At 37.8% G+C, this 18,873-nt stretch overlaps 1 protein-coding gene across 2 annotated transcripts in view; it reads right to left on the bottom strand.

Moving 5' to 3' along the window:
- Positions 1-18,873, bottom strand: part of CACNB2 (calcium voltage-gated channel auxiliary subunit beta 2) — a 251,979-nt gene that overhangs the window by 40,236 nt on the left and 192,870 nt on the right. For both annotated transcript variants that reach the window (XM_075143896.1, XM_075143897.1), the window contains one exon: positions 248-370. In XM_075143896.1, the coding sequence (XP_074999997.1) occupies positions 248-370 (123 nt within the window). The remainder of the gene's footprint in view (positions 1-247; positions 371-18,873) is intronic.

Genomic DNA, 18,873 nt, shown 5'->3' with positions numbered 1-18,873 from the left:
TTATAGAGAAGAAAAACACTTGCTTTCCAAACTTCATTAATTTGATTGTAAGGAATTTGTGCCATTGCTTTTATGAGAACAGTATTTCAAAGAACATTCAAGTTCTTATATACAGTTATCTTATTTATTTAACATTTGTACAGGGCTTTGACAATGTGAAGCATTATCTTAACATTAAGAAATAGTAGCACTATTACTCAACTAGATCCTTAAAGTGAGATTCATTTACTCCTTTAGTTGTACTTACTTCTTTAACGTGAAGAAAATCTTTAGCCTCAAATGAGATGGCCATGCCTGGGACTGGAACATCGTCATCATGAGCTGCACTGTACCCAACATTTGTCCGAACTGCAAATGCAACAGGTTTTGTCTGCAAAACAAAAGATGAACAGCATGAAGATTTCCCGTGCAAACACGTGTGTACACACAGAGGATGTACAACACACACAGAGAGGATGATTTCTGCAAATTATGTTTTTAAAATCATAACAATTACAAAGAACACTCAAAACATCCGTGTAAAACATTATGAAGTGTCATGTTTACTTACCTCAGTTATTCAATATCAACACGTTTGATAGAATACAAGATTTTTATCTAGCTACTAGTGTTCTGAATTAATTTGGGATAAGTCAAATCAGAATCATAAAACAGTTGGCAATCATATACTATGCTCAGTTACGATGGCATTGCACAGCAGATCTTCATTTGGCTAAGATTAGAGATTTCTAACCACAGTTCTGTACTTAGGTGGTCATGCCTCACACTTGCGTTGCAGTATTTTTAAGAGGTGCGCTTCAATTTCCATGGAATGTTTTATCCTGCTTTCACAGCAATTACTGGGCCCTTGTCAAATTCAGAAGGGAATAAGAAGAAGGGAATCAGATTTCAGGTTACTAGAACTTGAAGTTTAAATTGCAATGGTTTACTATGCTTTGCTAATAAACAAAGAGATATAACATAAATTTGTATAATAATGAGAATTTATGTATACTATTTCAAAGTAAAACTCATGAAATTCAAACATGGTATAATGGCCAAACCTATTGTAATTTGGCTCCGCTGCCTGTGGAAGGAAGAAATATAAGAAGAATGAGGCACTTTTTTAGGGATTCATATTCAAACCTGAGATCTCAACATTGTCACTAAGCTTGGATGGACATAAAAATTAAGTACATCCTCTTTGGCTGAGCTGAAAGTCCCTATGCACTTGCAGTTTTGCTGCCATGCTTGCTCAGAGCTACCGCATGCTACGAAGGAGCACGTGCCAGCCCCCACCTAGTCTTCAGGGAAATAACAAATTAGGAGGAGCGGTGCCAGCGGCTGCCAGTGACCCCTGAGCAAGACATCTCACTGCAGAGCCATTCTGAGAGTGCCGTAATTTGCCCTCAGATCATCAGGTTGTTACTGAATACCAGTCACAGAGAGATTTGCTAGTTCCCATAATTCATGCTACAACCTACACCGGTAGTTGGTATCAGTGAGTTACAGGATTTTCACAAGTTTTATTTTCAAGAAGCAGTTGCAAGAAGAGTCAGTGGCCCTCATGGCCCCACAGCTGCCCTCCAGCCTCCTGCACAGCTTCTCCTTCCAAGCCCCACCGGTGCTGAACACCTTTCCTCACAGGTACGGTTAAGCAGGTAGTAAAAGCTGCCATCCAGCTCAGCCCAGCCTATAGCTATAGAGGGCTTCATTTTCTCAGAGGTGCAACCAGAGTACAGGAGAACAACCTTTATTCTGGTTTATTCTATGCCAAACAACACCTTGAGCTTGCTCTCCCGACAAGGATATCACACAGTATCCCTGGGACCCACCGTTGTCCTACCCCAGGCCAAACTTTTAGCCCACCCCAAAATCCTCCACTCTGCTCTTATGATCTAGCCTGAAGTCCCGATACATTATGGCTGGTCAAATATTTTTAAAGACGTGAACTGAGTGTCAGAGGTGCTCACGAGTGACTGAAGAAGGCATCACATAACTTTTCATCTTAAAATATACTAAAGCTTCTACCAGACAACAATTTTAGCTTTATTAGTTGGTATCTATCATCACTTCGGCTTGGTTAAAAATATGGTATTTTGCTGAGATGACAAGCAAAAAAAAAATATCTCGTTTCCTATGAAAGGAGTTGCTTCCATTTCTTCTCGAAAAAGAGGATATGAAAATGCATCCCCTACTTCATGACAGCAAACCCGAATACCTGAAACCAAAAACTGTGCCATATTTTTCTGATTACCAAAAATCCCTGCCTGCTCCATCCAGGATTACTCTGACAACTTGCATAGCGCTAGAGGACAGAAATCTGCCACATTAGAATACATGATAAAGTAATGAGGGAGATATATAAATAATTCTAAAGACAAGATCATGCCACCTGGCCTGGAAAGGACAGTTGGAAATAAAGGGAGAGAAGGTTCCCTGTTGCTTAATTTAGGTCTAATGTGCTGTAAAAGCCACAGGGTTCCAATAAGGCAGATTTTAAAACTCCTTAAATAGGCCTGTATTTGAATGAACTACCACAGTCAAACAATGTACGTCTAAGTGCACATTCTAGGAAGGCTTTTTAATTTAGAAGGAGAAACAATAAGCTTTTTCATAACAGCGGGGTCAAGAGAGTCTCTGTGTCCAGAAGTAAAACAGGCAGTTTCATTGGAAATAAATTTTGGAAAGGGATTGCAGAATGGGCTTCATGTTTATGTTGTATTCTGGATCTAAATATGTATTTGTACAAAGAGATGATTGGGAAATAATTGGAAAAGGACGTTACTCTATCCCATCTGTTCTTCCTTCCGGAATTAGTGGAAAAATCTTAAGAATCTTAAGAGAGGTTGGGTAGAAGGGCTCTAAAGACTGAAACTGGTACCATTTAAACTGGCACTTGTTTAAACTAGAAAGCCTATGGCAGACTAAAAAATTAAATACAGCTGAATATATTTACGGGTTGAAATAACACATCCCAAGAATTTAATGTCTTTCTTGGTGTTTAGCCACAATTAGAATATTGCAAATAGTTGATTGCTTTTCTTTCTGGATCACCTGTTCTAGGAAAAAAAATACTAAATTAACAAATTAGAGTACTATGTGAAAGGCAATAATAAAACAAATATACAGTAATTTTTGAAGTGTTTGCTTTCAACAAGGAAAATCCTATTGCTGTTGGAACATGCTGGAGATGTTACTCAATAGAGATAGGTTATATAAACAACTTGATTGTATTTGCACTGTGCAACTGAAAAAAGGTCCAATCAGAAATAATACTTAAAAAATACACAGACACAACTGATAATTCATCCATTAACAGGAAAAATACGTAGAAAAATTTGTGTAACAAGAAGCAATTGGTTTAGATGAGTTTACTACATGTTTTTATTAGCTATTCTTCTATGTTAGAAAATTATATCCACAATTTTTTTATATATATAAAAAACACAATCAAAAACGAAGAGCTGGCTTAACTCATTGTGTTGGGCATCTTTCTCATACCCTGAATTCTTCCAGAGTGCTGCAAAAGGAGTTTAGGCATCTAACACAGATTTCTGGCCTCCAGTATGAGAGGAAGGTATGTAAATGCTAGCCACACATGTCCCTTAAAAAGTCCTTAATAAGTTCACCTTGTCATTACACAAATGTAGTTAGAAGGGCATTGAGACATGATTACGCATTCATGATTACATTTCTGAAAATGGGCATTTATGAGAATGATCATCCAAAAAATAAAATTTGGTGATTCCTCCACATCAATTTAAAAACCTTGCAGTGTTGATGCAACACGGGTATGTGGACTTCCTAGCAGCTCTAATTTGTATCTTTTTCAACTCCTCTAAAATTCTCTCAGTTGTTACTAGCACTCAGTTACCCTACATAAAAGATAGCTAACTATTACAGAACTAGGCACACCACAAAGAAAAAAAGTAGTCACACAGGCTCTGAATTCAGTGGTATCATGTATCTTCCTTAAAAATAAAAGATAACATAAATTACTGAGGCTTAATATTCACACAAAACCCCACAACTTTCCTGAAGTTAAAAATTACAGACTAACAGAGCTGATGCCTTCTAGGCTATTACTCATTTCAATATTGAAAATACAGATATGAATAAGCATTAAATTGTCAAATCTCCTAAATAATACTTCATCATTAAATAGTACAGCATGGAATAAATAATTCATTGTTATTAAGAATGATCTTTTTGTAAAGCATAGTAAACTGTCATTGTAGAAATGTATCTCAGAACAAGAATGGAAATATTGAAGAACAATCTTTATCAAACACTGATAGTGGGGATAATATGCTTGCTTATCCATTCTCACATTTGCTATATCCTCTAGCGAATATAAAAAACGCTCAAAAGAGTATTGTGACTTATTCCTAATAGTATCAGTGGATGAAAGACTTTAGGCTGACTAAAGACTTTAAAATCTCTGCTGCATTGCAACAAACAGACATCTTCAGCAAGTTAATGTCCTTGACATACTTCTTAGAAGTGATCTAAAATTTCCTATTAGAGGGCAACACCTGAGTACCCAAAAGAGAAAAATGGAAACTACTCCAGAACTATCTTAACATGAAAGATAAGTAGCAGGTAAAAAATCCTCTGTCATTTCCTGCTGTCAAAAAGTTAATATAAAAAATCTGAGTAGAAAAACAAAGCAGAACATTGAGCTACAGATATTCACAGAAAAGGTATGTCCCATTTTAGATACTTGTCATACTGGTAGAAAGAGAGACTGAATTACCGTGGGATTAGACTACAATAATTCATCTAATTGAATATTTAAAACTAATTAATTTATAAAAGTTAAATGCTAGCCTTTTTACATAAATAAATAATTCTGAAAGTTTCATAGAACTGTCAAATTAACTACTTTTTCTTTTCTTGAACTACATTGTCTTGAACTAAAAAATTCCAGTTGTTATGTAATTAGGGCCTTATGTAAAAAAGAAATCTCTTTTTTTTAACATATGCATATGTATATTTTAAAATATATCTAGCATTTGCTTACATATTCTACAGTTCTAAAATTAGACTAGGTCAAAACAGTTAAGCACTTTCTGTTCATTCTCTAAATCTCCATGAAAATATGATGGCAGTTTAGTGCTCAGTTAATCCGCAGGCTGGACTACAAGGACAGATGCTCCCAGACGTTAAACAGTTTAACATTTCATCTCTCTCAAGAGAAACAACGTAGCTTGAAAAAGTTCACTTATCTTCAGAATGAACATTTCCACCTTGTTTTCCTTTTCCCCCCATCTAAAATATATATTCATTCAACAGACTGAATAACCCCACTAGGATATCAATAACCAGACTATGAACATTACCATCATCTGTACCACGAGGGCAGCAGGGAACACACTCTGGAGTGGGGTTCTTCATGAACCAATTTCAGCTTCTGATTTAAACTGAGGATATAAATCAACGAAAATATATTCACCAATTGTTAAACCAACTTTGGCTGTAGGCTTTTGGTAACAAACATAAATTACAGTGGGACTAGAGAGACCTTACTTAATTTTCTCTTCTTCTTTTTCACTACTTCTTTTTGGTTCACAAGTTAGATTCACTTTATACATCTTCATGCCAACCCTCATTAGTAAGTCAATACTATTTACAGTATTATTATACTCTGCTACTTATATTCCCTCACTCTTGTTGTATGACTAACGTATTCAATGCATACACAAGCATTTGCACACTGTATCTGTCTCAGTCAATTTGTCATTTTAAAGGAGTTTGCACCTGCTTGGCTGAATTCATATTCGAAAAATATTTCACTCGATAATAGAGCAAAATAATACAATCTGTTTTCCTAGAACTCATTTCAGATTTTTTATGCTGTGCCATAAACCCAGTGGATGCAGCCTCTGGGGATCCCAGCCAAGAAGGCAAATTTTCTGACACAGAATTTGCTCACAGAACAGGTCGTCTCCCTCACGGCCACTAATTTTGGGAATGTTGCTTGATAATCGAGGTATGTCTATTCCCCATCCACTACCAGAATGTAGAAAAACAGATTAGAGCATTCTCCAAACCACTTTCATTTACACCTGAGGCTGTCCTATGTGAAGCAATGACTCTAGGGCTACAGAAATACAAGCAAGGCTTAAGGCTGCCTTTACTTTCTTCAGCAGTAGGTGATGAGGATCTAGGGTCTCCGATCCATCTCATTTCTCATTCTATTACATCATTCCCACAGGAGAGGTACACTGCATTTGCACCAGCTTACATGAAACCAGAATGCTGATCAGAATGCATCTTTTATGAAGGCAACGCCAGCTAAGTAAAGAAAATGACTCCAGTTATCATTTTGACAAAGTCCTGGTCGAAGTTGGCATCTGTGTTAAAGTTTGGAAAATTTGTCTCAAAGCAAGTCTCATCCCTCAGTATTTCTACATAATGCTACGCATCCTTCATCATATCCTTTTCACAGATGCCTGTAACCTTATCCTGAAAGCATGGAATTATTTTTCTCTAATGGGTCTCTCTCGAAACACTACCAGGTTTGCACTCATGAAAATTTAAAACGCCACATAATTTTTTTCAGCTGAGGAAAGATGATACTACTACTGAACTTTTCATTAGTAGTCTTGGTAGGGAGTAAATATGTCAAACAATGACCTACATTTGGCACTACTTCCACAGAGCAGCCCTGTACATAGTGTTTAGGCCATAAGCAATATTAATATCCCACATACGACAAAGGTCAATAGCAATGTGATGGCCTGATAACTGCAGTCTTAAAATATGCCACTTTATTTTGCCTTGCTGTTGACTTATATATATGAAGTAAAACCAGTTCAAAACCCAGATGTTTTACAAAATTACATGATTTTAATGGTTATTTTAAAGAAGTTTACAATGTTATGAAATATATACTGTCACAAAAGCAGCTCAAGAATGGAAAAATAAACAAAAATAATAAAAGAACTTTCCTATTTTAATTTTTTTATTTTTCACACTAATTTATACATCTGTTACACAAGAAAGAAAAAACAAACCCACCTGAGCACAGAAACAATTAACAGGAAATTTACATCCTAAATGCTGATTATTGCTGGAGCCTCATTACAGGTAAGTAATTGTCCAATCTTTAAAAATAGCATCTGCTCAGCAATCTCATCGCTAAGGAAGCAACGACAATTCACGGATGTCCCAAGAGAAAATTAGAGTATACCTGCTGTCACTAAAAGTAGCGATCAATAATATGACTTCCCAGCAAAGATCAGGCCTTCTTTTATTGGCGTGGGTGTACGTACCAAACGAGTCTGGCAGCAAGACAGAACCACAGAATAATTGAGGTTGGAGAGGCCTCTGGAGTCACCTAGTCCAACCCCTGCCCAGAGCAGGTCTGGTTGGATCAGGCTGCTCAGGGCTGTGTCCAGGTGAGTCTTGAGCACCTCCAAGGACAGACACCACAACCTCTCTGTGCATCCTGCTCCAGTATTTGACCACCCTCATAGTAAAAAACCATACAGGAACTATGGTTCACTCATATATCTATGAGTGAGGGACATAAAAGTCTGTAATGGACAACAAATACTGGATTTTATACTCCAGTACAAGGAGAATGAAGTGTCATTACAAGTGGAAGTCACCAATTTCCGGTTTTAATTGTAAGTGGTCTAAAAAGAGGGGGTTTTTAACCACTAGGTTGGGATTTTAGTGTATCTGTGTGTGGCATATATAGTATTATTTGAGGTTAAGACAGCAGTTGTATTACTTTCCTACAGCAGATAGCGCTGCCCCCATAACCATCTAATGCCTGAGGTTCAAGTCTTGGATTGCCTGCCTGTGCAAGGTGCTGTACTCAGCACTTCCAATAAAGTGAAGGAGCTGAAAAACAAAAGTACAGTGGGAGACCAAAACACAGTAAAATTGTAGTTAATAAGTAGCACCCTGAGTACAACAACAATGGTATAATGAGATTCAAACTCTTCTGAATTATTAAGGCTTTTGATAGCATGGATCTCTCCTGAGGGATTTGGGAGAGAAGTGGTCAGCCAGAACATGTAGTTCTGGAGCCAAACTTCATTACTGACTCAGGCACTGAGAAATTATTTGATATGAGTACATTTTACCATCTATTTCCAAAACTAAGGCAACATGAACTATGCCCAGCCATTACCAGTGCTTGCACTGATACCTTACAAAGGGTTGCTCACCAAATTCCTGCCTAGGAAACATCACAATCGCTGCTCTCCAGCACCTGACGCTAACGCGCATCCTCCTGCAAGAGTGGCCAGCAAGGAGACGTCCCCATTGCACAAGCCATCACCGCAATGAGCCTTCCTCTTGGACTTTCCAAGCAGGCTGTAAGTGTCGCTGCATGGAAACTCAGCTATTAAAGCTTAAGCGTGATTTTTCTTAGGCTCGCGGCCCCTTGGTGAAATTTGCTGAGGAAATCTCTGAATCCTTGAAGTTCCTTGGTATCCCTGCTACAGCAATGCCCGCTCTCAATGTTAAAGAAAAGAAGGAAAATTTAACACATCCAAACGGTACAAAAGAGAGTCTGCCAGATCCATTTTTTCTTAACAATAGGTAGGCTTAAGATAATTTTTTTTTGTCCTCTTGTACTCTCTAGAGATACTTTTGTTACTATTTTAGCTCATCTTCACACACAGCTTGAAAGTCATGCTTCCTACTTCCTTTTACGAAATCAGATTTGAATAGAGTCTCACCGATGTCGGTTTACATTCAGCTCAGGAGGCAGCAAAGACTGAAATAGCTTTAGTGACGCACACGGAGCTTTCTCATATGAGCGGGGTCTCTTTTTATTAGAGCATAATGCCAAAACTCATCACTGGCCGTGTGTTGTCTGCATGCAAGTGTACAAGAAAGGTGGCTCTTCGGTACCACCCACTTGGGGAGTTAACGGGAACAACTGGAACAGGCACAGCTGAAGAAGTCTGTTTGTACTTGCTGAGAACATGCTTATTCTGGCAGCAGAAGCCAGCAGATGAAAACTGTCGTTTGCAATAAAAATACTGTGCTGAGATTTCAAGTTCTTTTTTTCAGTGTCACAAGTGAGGACATTTTATGCTTATGAGACATTTTAAGCTTATGAGACAGCATTCTAGTAGATCTTAGCTTTTTGGCTAAATTGAAGTTCACATAGAGAAAAAATCTGCAGTATCATTTTCAGGCTATTCACAAACAAAAATTCTCCAGGAAAAGCATAAATCCGTGACACAGCAAGCTAAAGTAAACACTAAATAAAGCAACAACACAATGGTTGGTTAAAAATGTAGATATTATTATCAAAAGATCCTGAAAAAGAGCTATATCATTGAAAATGTTTCTTAATTCAGTATTATGCATGCAAGTTTTATATAAATAATTCTGCACTTCATTTTTTCAGTTGGATCAGAAAGTCTCTATGACTGCTGGAGCCAAAGGTTAATGTTGTTAAAATGTTTCACTTTTACATAATTTGTTAAGCATGTGTTTTTTTAAGAAACTATGCTGAAAAATTCTCCCTTCATTAGAAACAGCGAGATTGCTCTATTTCCAGGAGTTATATGAATATATATTCCAAGGATGGTATTTTAGAGTTTGAAAAGTCAAATGTTATATTAGCTGTTAACTAATAGGCTGAACAAAAACTGAGAAGTTATTTCAGCACATGGTAAACACTACATCTTACTCAATGTGCCTGCCCCTTTCACGTGATTACATTTTATGGCCAAAGCTTATGTTATCCTACTCTTCAACTGAGTATTATTGTTTCTGTAGGTCTTGCACTATCTGACATACTTCTCATATATAAATTCAAATGGAATCTCTACTGCAAATCTCCTTGACAGCCTAGATACAGATTACAGAAATTATAACATATAGCACATACATTTAAAGCTGTGGTAAAAGAACATTTATTAAAGTTGAAAGTTAAACATCCCAGACTTAGGAGAAGTGGCAATGGAAGTACCTTTACCTTAGGGGAACAGTGGTATCTTTAACTTAACCCTCATTATGTACAGCATTACGGTACAACCATTATCTTCATAATCATATATTCTTCCCCACTCCAGTACTATTACTTACTTGCATGCAGGATGGATCTCCCCTTGGGATAGATCAAGAATGTGTGAAACACAGGGAGCTATCTACAGTATCCTATACTCCTCTGATGGATTAACTTTTGCCATCAGAGAGTTAGGCTCACCCAGTTCAACAGAGAAAGGCAAGCAGCCTCTAAGGGATGATTTACCTCTTTTAAAATGGCGTGAATCACCTTTTGCTTCTCTTTCTCCCCCAAATAGGGAACTAAAGCACCAATCTCTATTTATCCAGGCATACCAAATCCTACCCACAACTCAGCGCTATGAATGAAAGGTTTCTTAAATTTGACACACTCAACATTAATGGAAACTTTTTATCTCAATCTGTGACTTGGTTGCCCAGCTGCGATACTGTAAAGACAAATCAATGCTCACACAGCATTCAGATAGCTTCTGCACAAGGCCCCACAAAATCAAGAAATCATTAGAGAAGTGAATACTTCTCTCTTCTTAATATGCAATAAATCCAACACTAGGCAAGAAAGATAACAAGAAAGGAGAAACAAAATAATCAACATCTACCTGTTAAATATAATCACACTATACAGTAAAGACTATAGCATTATATACCTGCACAGGAAGGAAAGTTAAGCTAGCATAAACCACCTTAAATCTTTCCTTTTCTAGCTTTGGAGCACCTGATACTGTATACTTAGTTTGGTTTTTTTTAGTTTAATTTTGTGTGTGTCTGTGCAATTTTCTATGTTTAAATAAAACAAACAAGAAAGAGATCCCTTAAGTAATACATTTCTAGTGTCATGCTGACATTTTCACGCACCATCAGTATGACTGCAATCTTTATATCCACTGTCAAAAACTCCTTGCAACTTCAGCTGCAGAATTAACAGACTAGAATTAACAGACCAAGAGGAGTAGCACCAGAGTTGAGACACACTTTGGCTGTGCTCTTCTCAAATATTTGCTGAAAGCAGAAGAACTGTGAGACTTGGGAACTAGAGCTATTTAAAGCAAAGCTAATCAGAAACGTAGTCTTATCTGAAATTTTTCTTTCTTTTTTTTTTTTAAATAAAATTTACCTGAAGCTGATACAAAACATATACAATATTAGGCAAAATATCTTAATTTTGGCAGAATGACAAACAAAAGAAGAATAAATTCTATGTCATTAACTTCACCTATTATAATCCTCCTGCATCTATTGCAATCCTCCTTTTGCCCTTTGGGCAGAAACGCATATCTTGAGTCCTCAGCCTGGCCATCACTGTGGCCATGCACATCTGGGAGACCAGTGAGCACTTACTGCTTCCCCTTCTCTTTGCACGGAATTGTTCCTGGGAAGTTTAGCACCAGCAAAGCTGCTGTTGCACTGCAGTAATCCTGCCCCGCTATAGGAAGAGTCACGGCCTTGCCCATATGTTCTGGAGATCCCTTTTGCCGGAAAAATCCTCCAAAGATTCAGAATTAAGTTAGAGCAGCACTAGGGCTTCTCTGACATAAGCCAAGAACCAGGCAGAATCATGCAGGGGAGAAGCCAACATAAGAGTGGCTAAAAGCCAGGCTTTGGGCCATTCTTCATCTGAGCCGTGCCAAAAGCAGCCTGTAATCAGGGCCTAAAGATTTATGAGAGTTCTTATCCCATTCCTGTCCAAAAACACTCTCTCACAGTAATGCGCTAGAAATGGAATTACTTCTCTTTAATATTTGCTAATATTTTTATTTACTTTTCCTTAAGACATCTCATTTGGATTCCTTGCTTGGAGCACAAGATAAAACAGGTTTCCTGGTGGGTGTATGAGATGTAAGAGTGAAGTGCTGTGATGATGATATCCTTATAGAATATATTATACAGCTGGTGCACAGCTAGTCATCTAGCCAGCAGATGAAACACTAGCTGGCAAGAAACCTTACTCTTATTATAGCCGTAGAACTGCTAAGGTTTAATTCCAGGTTGGATGCAGCAAGAGTTATTACAAAAGCATGAAGTAAAATGACACAAATTGTAACAATTTTCTCTTTGTAAGAAAAAGAGACATGGCATCAAAATGCAAAGCGGCGGTAAGAATTCTAATTTGGGTTTCTAGACATTTTTCATTTACTCTACTTTCTTCGGCTCAGTGGACTGAATTTCCGTGGGTATGCAGGGACGTAGTTCCTTAGGCTGAACCAAAGCAAGTAGAGCAGCCTGCGCTCAGTCTTACCAGGGAATCAACCTGAGCAACCTGTATGATACAGCTGCCTATCTACGCACAGTTGTTTTATCCACAGAGAACAGGTATTACACATACTAGCGTCTTATTCATAAGCAGCTGTCATTTACACGCTCAACATTACACAGGGTTTTACATGCCTTCACCTCTTGTTGCAACAGGTTCTCCTGGGAAGCGACTGCCACTGGCATGAGAATCAGCCCTTCTGCCCTCCAACCCCCAAATTGTCTTGCCCTTTATTTTTTAGGGCTTAGTTTATATTAGAGAAACCCAAAATTTAGTGTCTTTCTCATCGCCACATACTGTAGAGGGGAGAACACCCAGAGGAGGACGAGGACGCTCATCAGGGGACCCCATCACTTCTTTCTCCAGCTGGCCAATGGGAGTCTCCCCTTGCCTTTTTTCCCTCTCTTTCTCTCCCTTGTTTTTTTCTTATTTTTCCCCAAAAGTACCTTTTGCCATAAAGAGTTGTTGGATGTCATCAACTATGGATCTGGCGATACAGCTTTGTGCATGTAAGCCTACCTCAACACCCTTTGTGCATCAATGCCATTTACATGCAATACAAAGAATTAGTGGACAAAAATATGGTTTGCTAATAAGCAACTAAAACTCTGCATACTTAAAAGCTTCTAAAAGAAAAATTTTAAAATTCTGTATCCTTCCTCTAGTATCAAAATTATATAAAATCCATGGCTATACTCCAAGGAGATCTGCAATCCTTTCTGAACTGCTGGTAGTCAACCAGAAGGCTGTAAATGGCCGTTATGGCATAACTCATGTGCACAAAGTGATACTGGGGATACAGGAAAACAGGTGGTAGAACTCTGCTCTTTATTTATTTTTTGAATTTAAATGAATTTTATTAATAGCCATATTCTATTTCCATATTTACTTGAAGAAATTAAAAAACTGGAGTGAAGCTTAAAAGTAGAATATTAAGCTGCAATGCTGTTAAAACGTTCTATTTTTGTGAATAAAACCCATTTACAAGATATGGAGAATGGAGAGACAAAATAAAATCAGCAGGTAATATTTAAATGATATATTTTAATCTTGTTTTACATTTGTATTTCATCCCAAAGAAATACTCTTCTTTGCTAGTGTGAATAACTTCCTAAATTGGTTGATTGGTATCAAATTCAAGATCTCTAGTACTTGTTTTTATGGCTTTGTTCATTTTTTGAGTCAGACATTGGAAGACAAAAGCATGTTTTACTGGTTTTCATCTAAAATGAATCCTTTTCTGCACAATGGGAATAAAAACTACTTAAAATTAATAAATATAAACACAATATTAACTTTATGCAGCTTTGTAATTTTTCATATTACTTTAATGCAGTATTAGCTTAAGTTTTAAAATATTCATTGTGAAATAACACTTATTTAATATAGTGCATGATATCATGATGGGTTTATAAAGGTTGGTTTCACATGAAACAATACAGATTGTGTACCTAATTAATCAGCATCCTTCCATTTGTTAAAAACTGAAGACAACTAACTCATCTGTTTACATATCACTAACCAATTTACAGAAATTTTTTGTTGTCACTTTGCGTTCTCACCATTATGGTAACTGAAAGGAACTGGAAGTCCACTGCATAACAAAAATCATGTCTTAGTTAACAAAAAAGAGTTGTGTGATAATTTGCATAATTAGAATTTACATGAAGGAGATAGCATTTTCTGGAAAGGAAAAGAAAGATGTTGCCTAGCATAACAAATATGTAGACCTTCTCTAAGGTTCAGAATGCACTGTGAGATAGACCAAAGTCTCTGATTTAAGGATAAAATTAAGGAGAAGAAAAAAAAGCCAAGGAAGGGAAACGGCAGAGACATTATAAGCCATCAAGCCTGGAGAAGGTGATAAGGGTTTTATTTGAATAATCACCAATCATATACAGATACGTCATTGTCTTAAATATTTAAACTATGTAGACATCTACTGAGAATGGAGCCAAGCAGGGTAAGAGCAACACCTTTGAATGTGCTGGAAACCACAAGTAGGGAACACAAAATAAATGGGGCTCTTCTAGGTTTGTTTCTAACCAATTGGTAGAAACTGTTTAAGAACATGAAAGTGGAAAGAAACCAGTGCTCATGAAATGGAAAAACTCACCAACAGTGAGGAAAAAATGATAACAAGAGAATGAATGCAATGGTCTCTGGGAAAGCAGATTTTAATATACTTTCAGTATATTCTCAAGAATAACTGCTTCCCATGGGAAGCAGTTCTCAAGGAAAAAATTAGTTCAGGAAAGTGACAGGTCCTCAGTGAAATAATATTAAGGGCACAAGCACAAATTAACCTATATGAAAAAAGATAGAAAGTACATAACCTGAAATTTAGGAAAGAATACTAAAGGGGAAATTAATGTGAATACAATAGAACCAAAAACTAGGGGAAAAAAACAGTATAAAATTATATACAATTAGTTAGCAATATTAAAAATATTTTTCCTCCTACTTTTAATGTATATGAATAGTAAAAAGCAGACCAAGACAAGAGTTCTTTCACCCAAAGGAAAAATCTAAAACTCTATGTTCCTATGACTCTATGACAAAGCAGAAATACCATATATATTTGGTTCAGTCTTCAATTTTTAAAAGTTCACTATTACTGCATATTTAAAGGGGGAAAAAACCCAACAAAAACCCAAATGAACAAACAAAAAAAAATCCAAAACCCCAAAAAACACCCTGATGATGATGGAGTGAAAATTAAAAGTAGAGAAAGAAAAGCACAGGTGAGCCAGAGGTTTAATAAAACTCCAGGAACAGCAATGATGATTAGAGGTGTAGAGAACAGCAAGGAGAACACAGAAACATTACTTATTTTCTAACTGCCAGAGGTTTTAAGAATAAGTTACACAAATACCTATAAGGAATTGCTTAGGTACAACTCATCCTGAGTTGATGTAGAAGAACAGACTTCTTGGGAATGCCTTGAAATCCCTTTAGGTCTCAATTTTATTTTACTGTGTGAGCTCTTTCACATTTACATAAGTTTATTTTAAAAAACAAAATATGTTAATCTTATTAAACTCCTTTAATTTTAGACTTTATCTCCAGTCTTTGCCAGCTATTATGTCAAAAGTGTGATCATTTAACACTACTTAAATATTTAAAAAGAAAAAAGAACAAGAAAAAAAACCCAGAAGGATGACATCAACCACCAGGCAATGGACTGTAGAACTTAACATTCAGAAAACACTCAAACTCTCTCTCTGTTTCTCTACTTCCACCTGCTTGGTCAAACTCATGCTGGACTTCATGGAGTCCCCAGCACAGCTCACCTGTTCTCTCTTGCATATCTCATACTATTGTTTTCTATGAACAGAGATATCTCTAGGGAATTATTTGTTACCTACTTTTTGTCCCCAAAGCAAACAGACAGGCTCTATATACAGGGCCAGAAGGAGCTGGTGGTCAGACAGCAAGTCTGCCACCCTATGTGTCTATTTGGGGTTTTTTGTTGTATAAAACTAATAAAAAAATAAATTTCCAGTCTAAATCCTATCTATTCCAGTTGTTTGCACTTTCGCGATTGGAGGTACAAAACAACCACCATGTAACTTTTCTCATCAGTTACAACTGTAAATTGATTCCTTTTATTTATTCTCATTTTATGTAACAAGTCAAAGGCAAAAGGGTTTAAGTTGGAAGTAACAATTTTATTCCCCCTTTTTTACAGTCCAGCTTGGTATAATGTGTTCTCACCGTGTAACTCAGTGGTCCCATAAATTCCCCAAAGCCCAACCCTTTCTGTTTTACCAGCACCAGTATTATTTACTCATACTTTTTTTTTCTTTTTTTTTTCCCTGCACAGGATCAAATTAGCCATTTCTGAATTCAGAAAGACTAAGAAGATATTGGGTTTATATTGGTCTTTATATCAAGACTGTATTTTTCCTTGCTTCTGACATTTAGAAACACTGCAATTATGGGAAACCAGCAGACCAAAGGAAAAGTGTTTCTGAGACTTTTACACCGGGTGCCCAAGGGAATGAGGCTCACAGCATTATACTTGGAGGCTGCGTGTGACTGTGCTCTGGTGCTCGCCTGTGCAGCCATCCCACACACCATGACCTCTACACCCTGTAAGTTTCCAGTCTTTCACACAAATTTGATAGAGGGAGTAGAAGTCTATACATAGTAAGTTCTCTTAAGTTGTGTGAGGATAGGTGAGCAGGTAAAAGTGAAAAAAGCGTAAACAGTGCAACTAAGGCACAAATGTCAACCTCACTTTGCAATCAAAAGTCAAAGTCACAGAAAAAGAGCGTTTAATCCATATGCTGAAGAACTCCTTTGTTTTGATGGTAGTACAGTAACATGACAACCTCAACAAAGAGAAATTCAGTACGAAAAAGGATCCGGGGTCCACAAACTACATTTATTATCCTAAATACAAATCTAGTTAAGTATTAAATTTGACAAAAGGTAACATCAAGACATTCCGTGAAAAAGCTGTGTTCTTTTAAGCAACCTGTGAGAGTGTTTTTCTGCCTTATGTTACAAGCAAGCAGTAAAGAGCACGCTGCCTTTCACCGACTTAATACATTATAGCAGATTTGAACCATTAGCATTGAAACCAACCAATGAATTCTTCGGGAAGCAGAAGCCGTAGCTGACCCGGTAACCCTTGAGAGGCTTAGGAAAAGCTTAGAGCCTTTAAAAGCATAGCAGACACAAGCACCTGGCAGATCCTCCATCGTATCATTTCCTCTCTAGAAAGAGAAAATCCTGCCACCCCAGTGAAAAGACCTCGGAAGACACATCCTTCTTCTCAGAGGGGGATATTTAGTCAGACTGCTAAGAGAAGCACCATCCCATGGGATGCAGGAAGGGAGGGAAGAAAGGGAGGGGGACTTTAATTCCTGGGAAAATGCCTCACGAGGTCAGGAGATTACTGCTGATCAAGCCAAGAAAAGGGACGCCACTGTTCCCAGAAGGCAGAGGGAAGGAGCAACCAACAGGAAACCTTTAACCTTTTTGTTCACCAGATCAAAGTGGTCAATCAAAGGGTAATGATAGCTGACTGGCTTTCATATCCCATAACCTCGCAAACCACTAGACCCCCTGGCCTTGTCATTTCTCTCCCGTCAGCATTTCATGAACTGTTTCAAGTATTCTGAATATTTCACCTTTCTTGTTCTTTTATTTCAAATTATAAAGGAACTCTTCTATTAGATCACACTGGCACAGGTGTGTTGACTTTTTTCCTTCTTCATCTTACACATACGTCACTGGGTGAATGAAGTCCAAGCTATCAATACCTGACTTTAAAGAAGAAACAATTCAGTTTATTACAATAAAACTTGTACCCAGTGCCAAGAATAGAAAAAGGCCAAAAGGCCAGGAAAGTAAATTCCCATGTTAAACCAGACCTGGCATTTCTGTAGATGCGAAATGCATATGAAGGAAAGGACTAAAATCTTCCAAGTCTTAGAAATCACTACCCATTCCTTTGCATACAGAGGAAAGTCAGAACATCCACAAGTAACTGGAGTCTTTGAGGTGCAGGCTGAACAGTTCTTCTTCTCTGAACAGACAATATGACAATATCTTGACATTATGGTAAGAAAACTGTGACTTACATACCTTTTTTTTTTTTAACATATGCTAGAGAAGATGTATGATTTTTCTGTTCACCTTTACAGGCAACTTGCACAAAGGGTAACTGTGCTCCCAGACGGAAGACATAAATGAAGATAGCAATGAAGATACACCCGTTCAGCGATGACCTGCCACTCCTATGCACCTCACCAGTTCCTGTCCTGAAAATGAACACTGTAGCCCTTCACACCACATGTCTTCCCTCTTCCCCCCAGGACATCCAAGAGCTCTCCAGCTTTAACTACATGCATCCTCTTGGCCCTCACCTCTTTGCAGCTTAGAGAAGTTCCCAACAGGCTCCTGGATTTCACTGTCCTGACCCCATTCCTCCTACGGCAAGGCAGCAGCCAAAACCTCCATTGCTCCCCTGGCTTCCAGGCTGTGCGGGGAAAGGACATGAGCCCCCTCCACTGCCCAGCCCAGCCTCAGCTCTTCCAACCCAGCTGCTCTCTTTGGCTCTGGCAGTCCTGTTCCTCAGAAATCTCACTGACCGCTGCAGTGCTCCCACTGCCTGCCTCCTCCCGTTCAGTATCATACTCCTGCTCCTTCCCAGCTCCCTGGTTTCAGAGAGGATGGAAACTAATCGTAGTTTTTGAGCTAAGTTTCGTGGTTGCAGTGTTAGAACATCCTGCCAATGTTAAACAACCTTTCTGAACTCTGCTTGCTACCTTTGCAGGGGAACGAAAGTTCATGTGATTCCCTGGCAAGTTAAAATGAGCTGGATCAGTCTTGGTTTTACACCACCCTTTCAGCAAGGTAACACCTGACAAAACATTCTTATTAAAGTATATTGAAGCATGGCCATCTTCCACACATACGTCCAAGGAAGACTGAACGGCACAGCAAACCATGACAACAAATTACTCAAGTGAAAAATGCAAGTATGAACTGTAATAACAACTGAGGAAACACTGTATTTTTCTTGACCAAAATGCAGGTTATAAAAATCTTATTGAACTTAATGGAGTTCATTTATTGTGAAATGGCAAAGTAGATAAGTTGCATAAGTTTCCTGTAAGAAAATG

The sequence above is a fragment of the Calonectris borealis genome, chromosome 2 (assembly GCF_964195595.1).
Source record: "Calonectris borealis chromosome 2, bCalBor7.hap1.2, whole genome shotgun sequence".
Lineage (NCBI taxonomy): Eukaryota > Metazoa > Chordata > Aves > Procellariiformes > Procellariidae > Calonectris > Calonectris borealis.
Note: the sequence above shows the minus strand (reverse complement) of the source record. Positions and strands in the feature narration are given on the sequence as shown.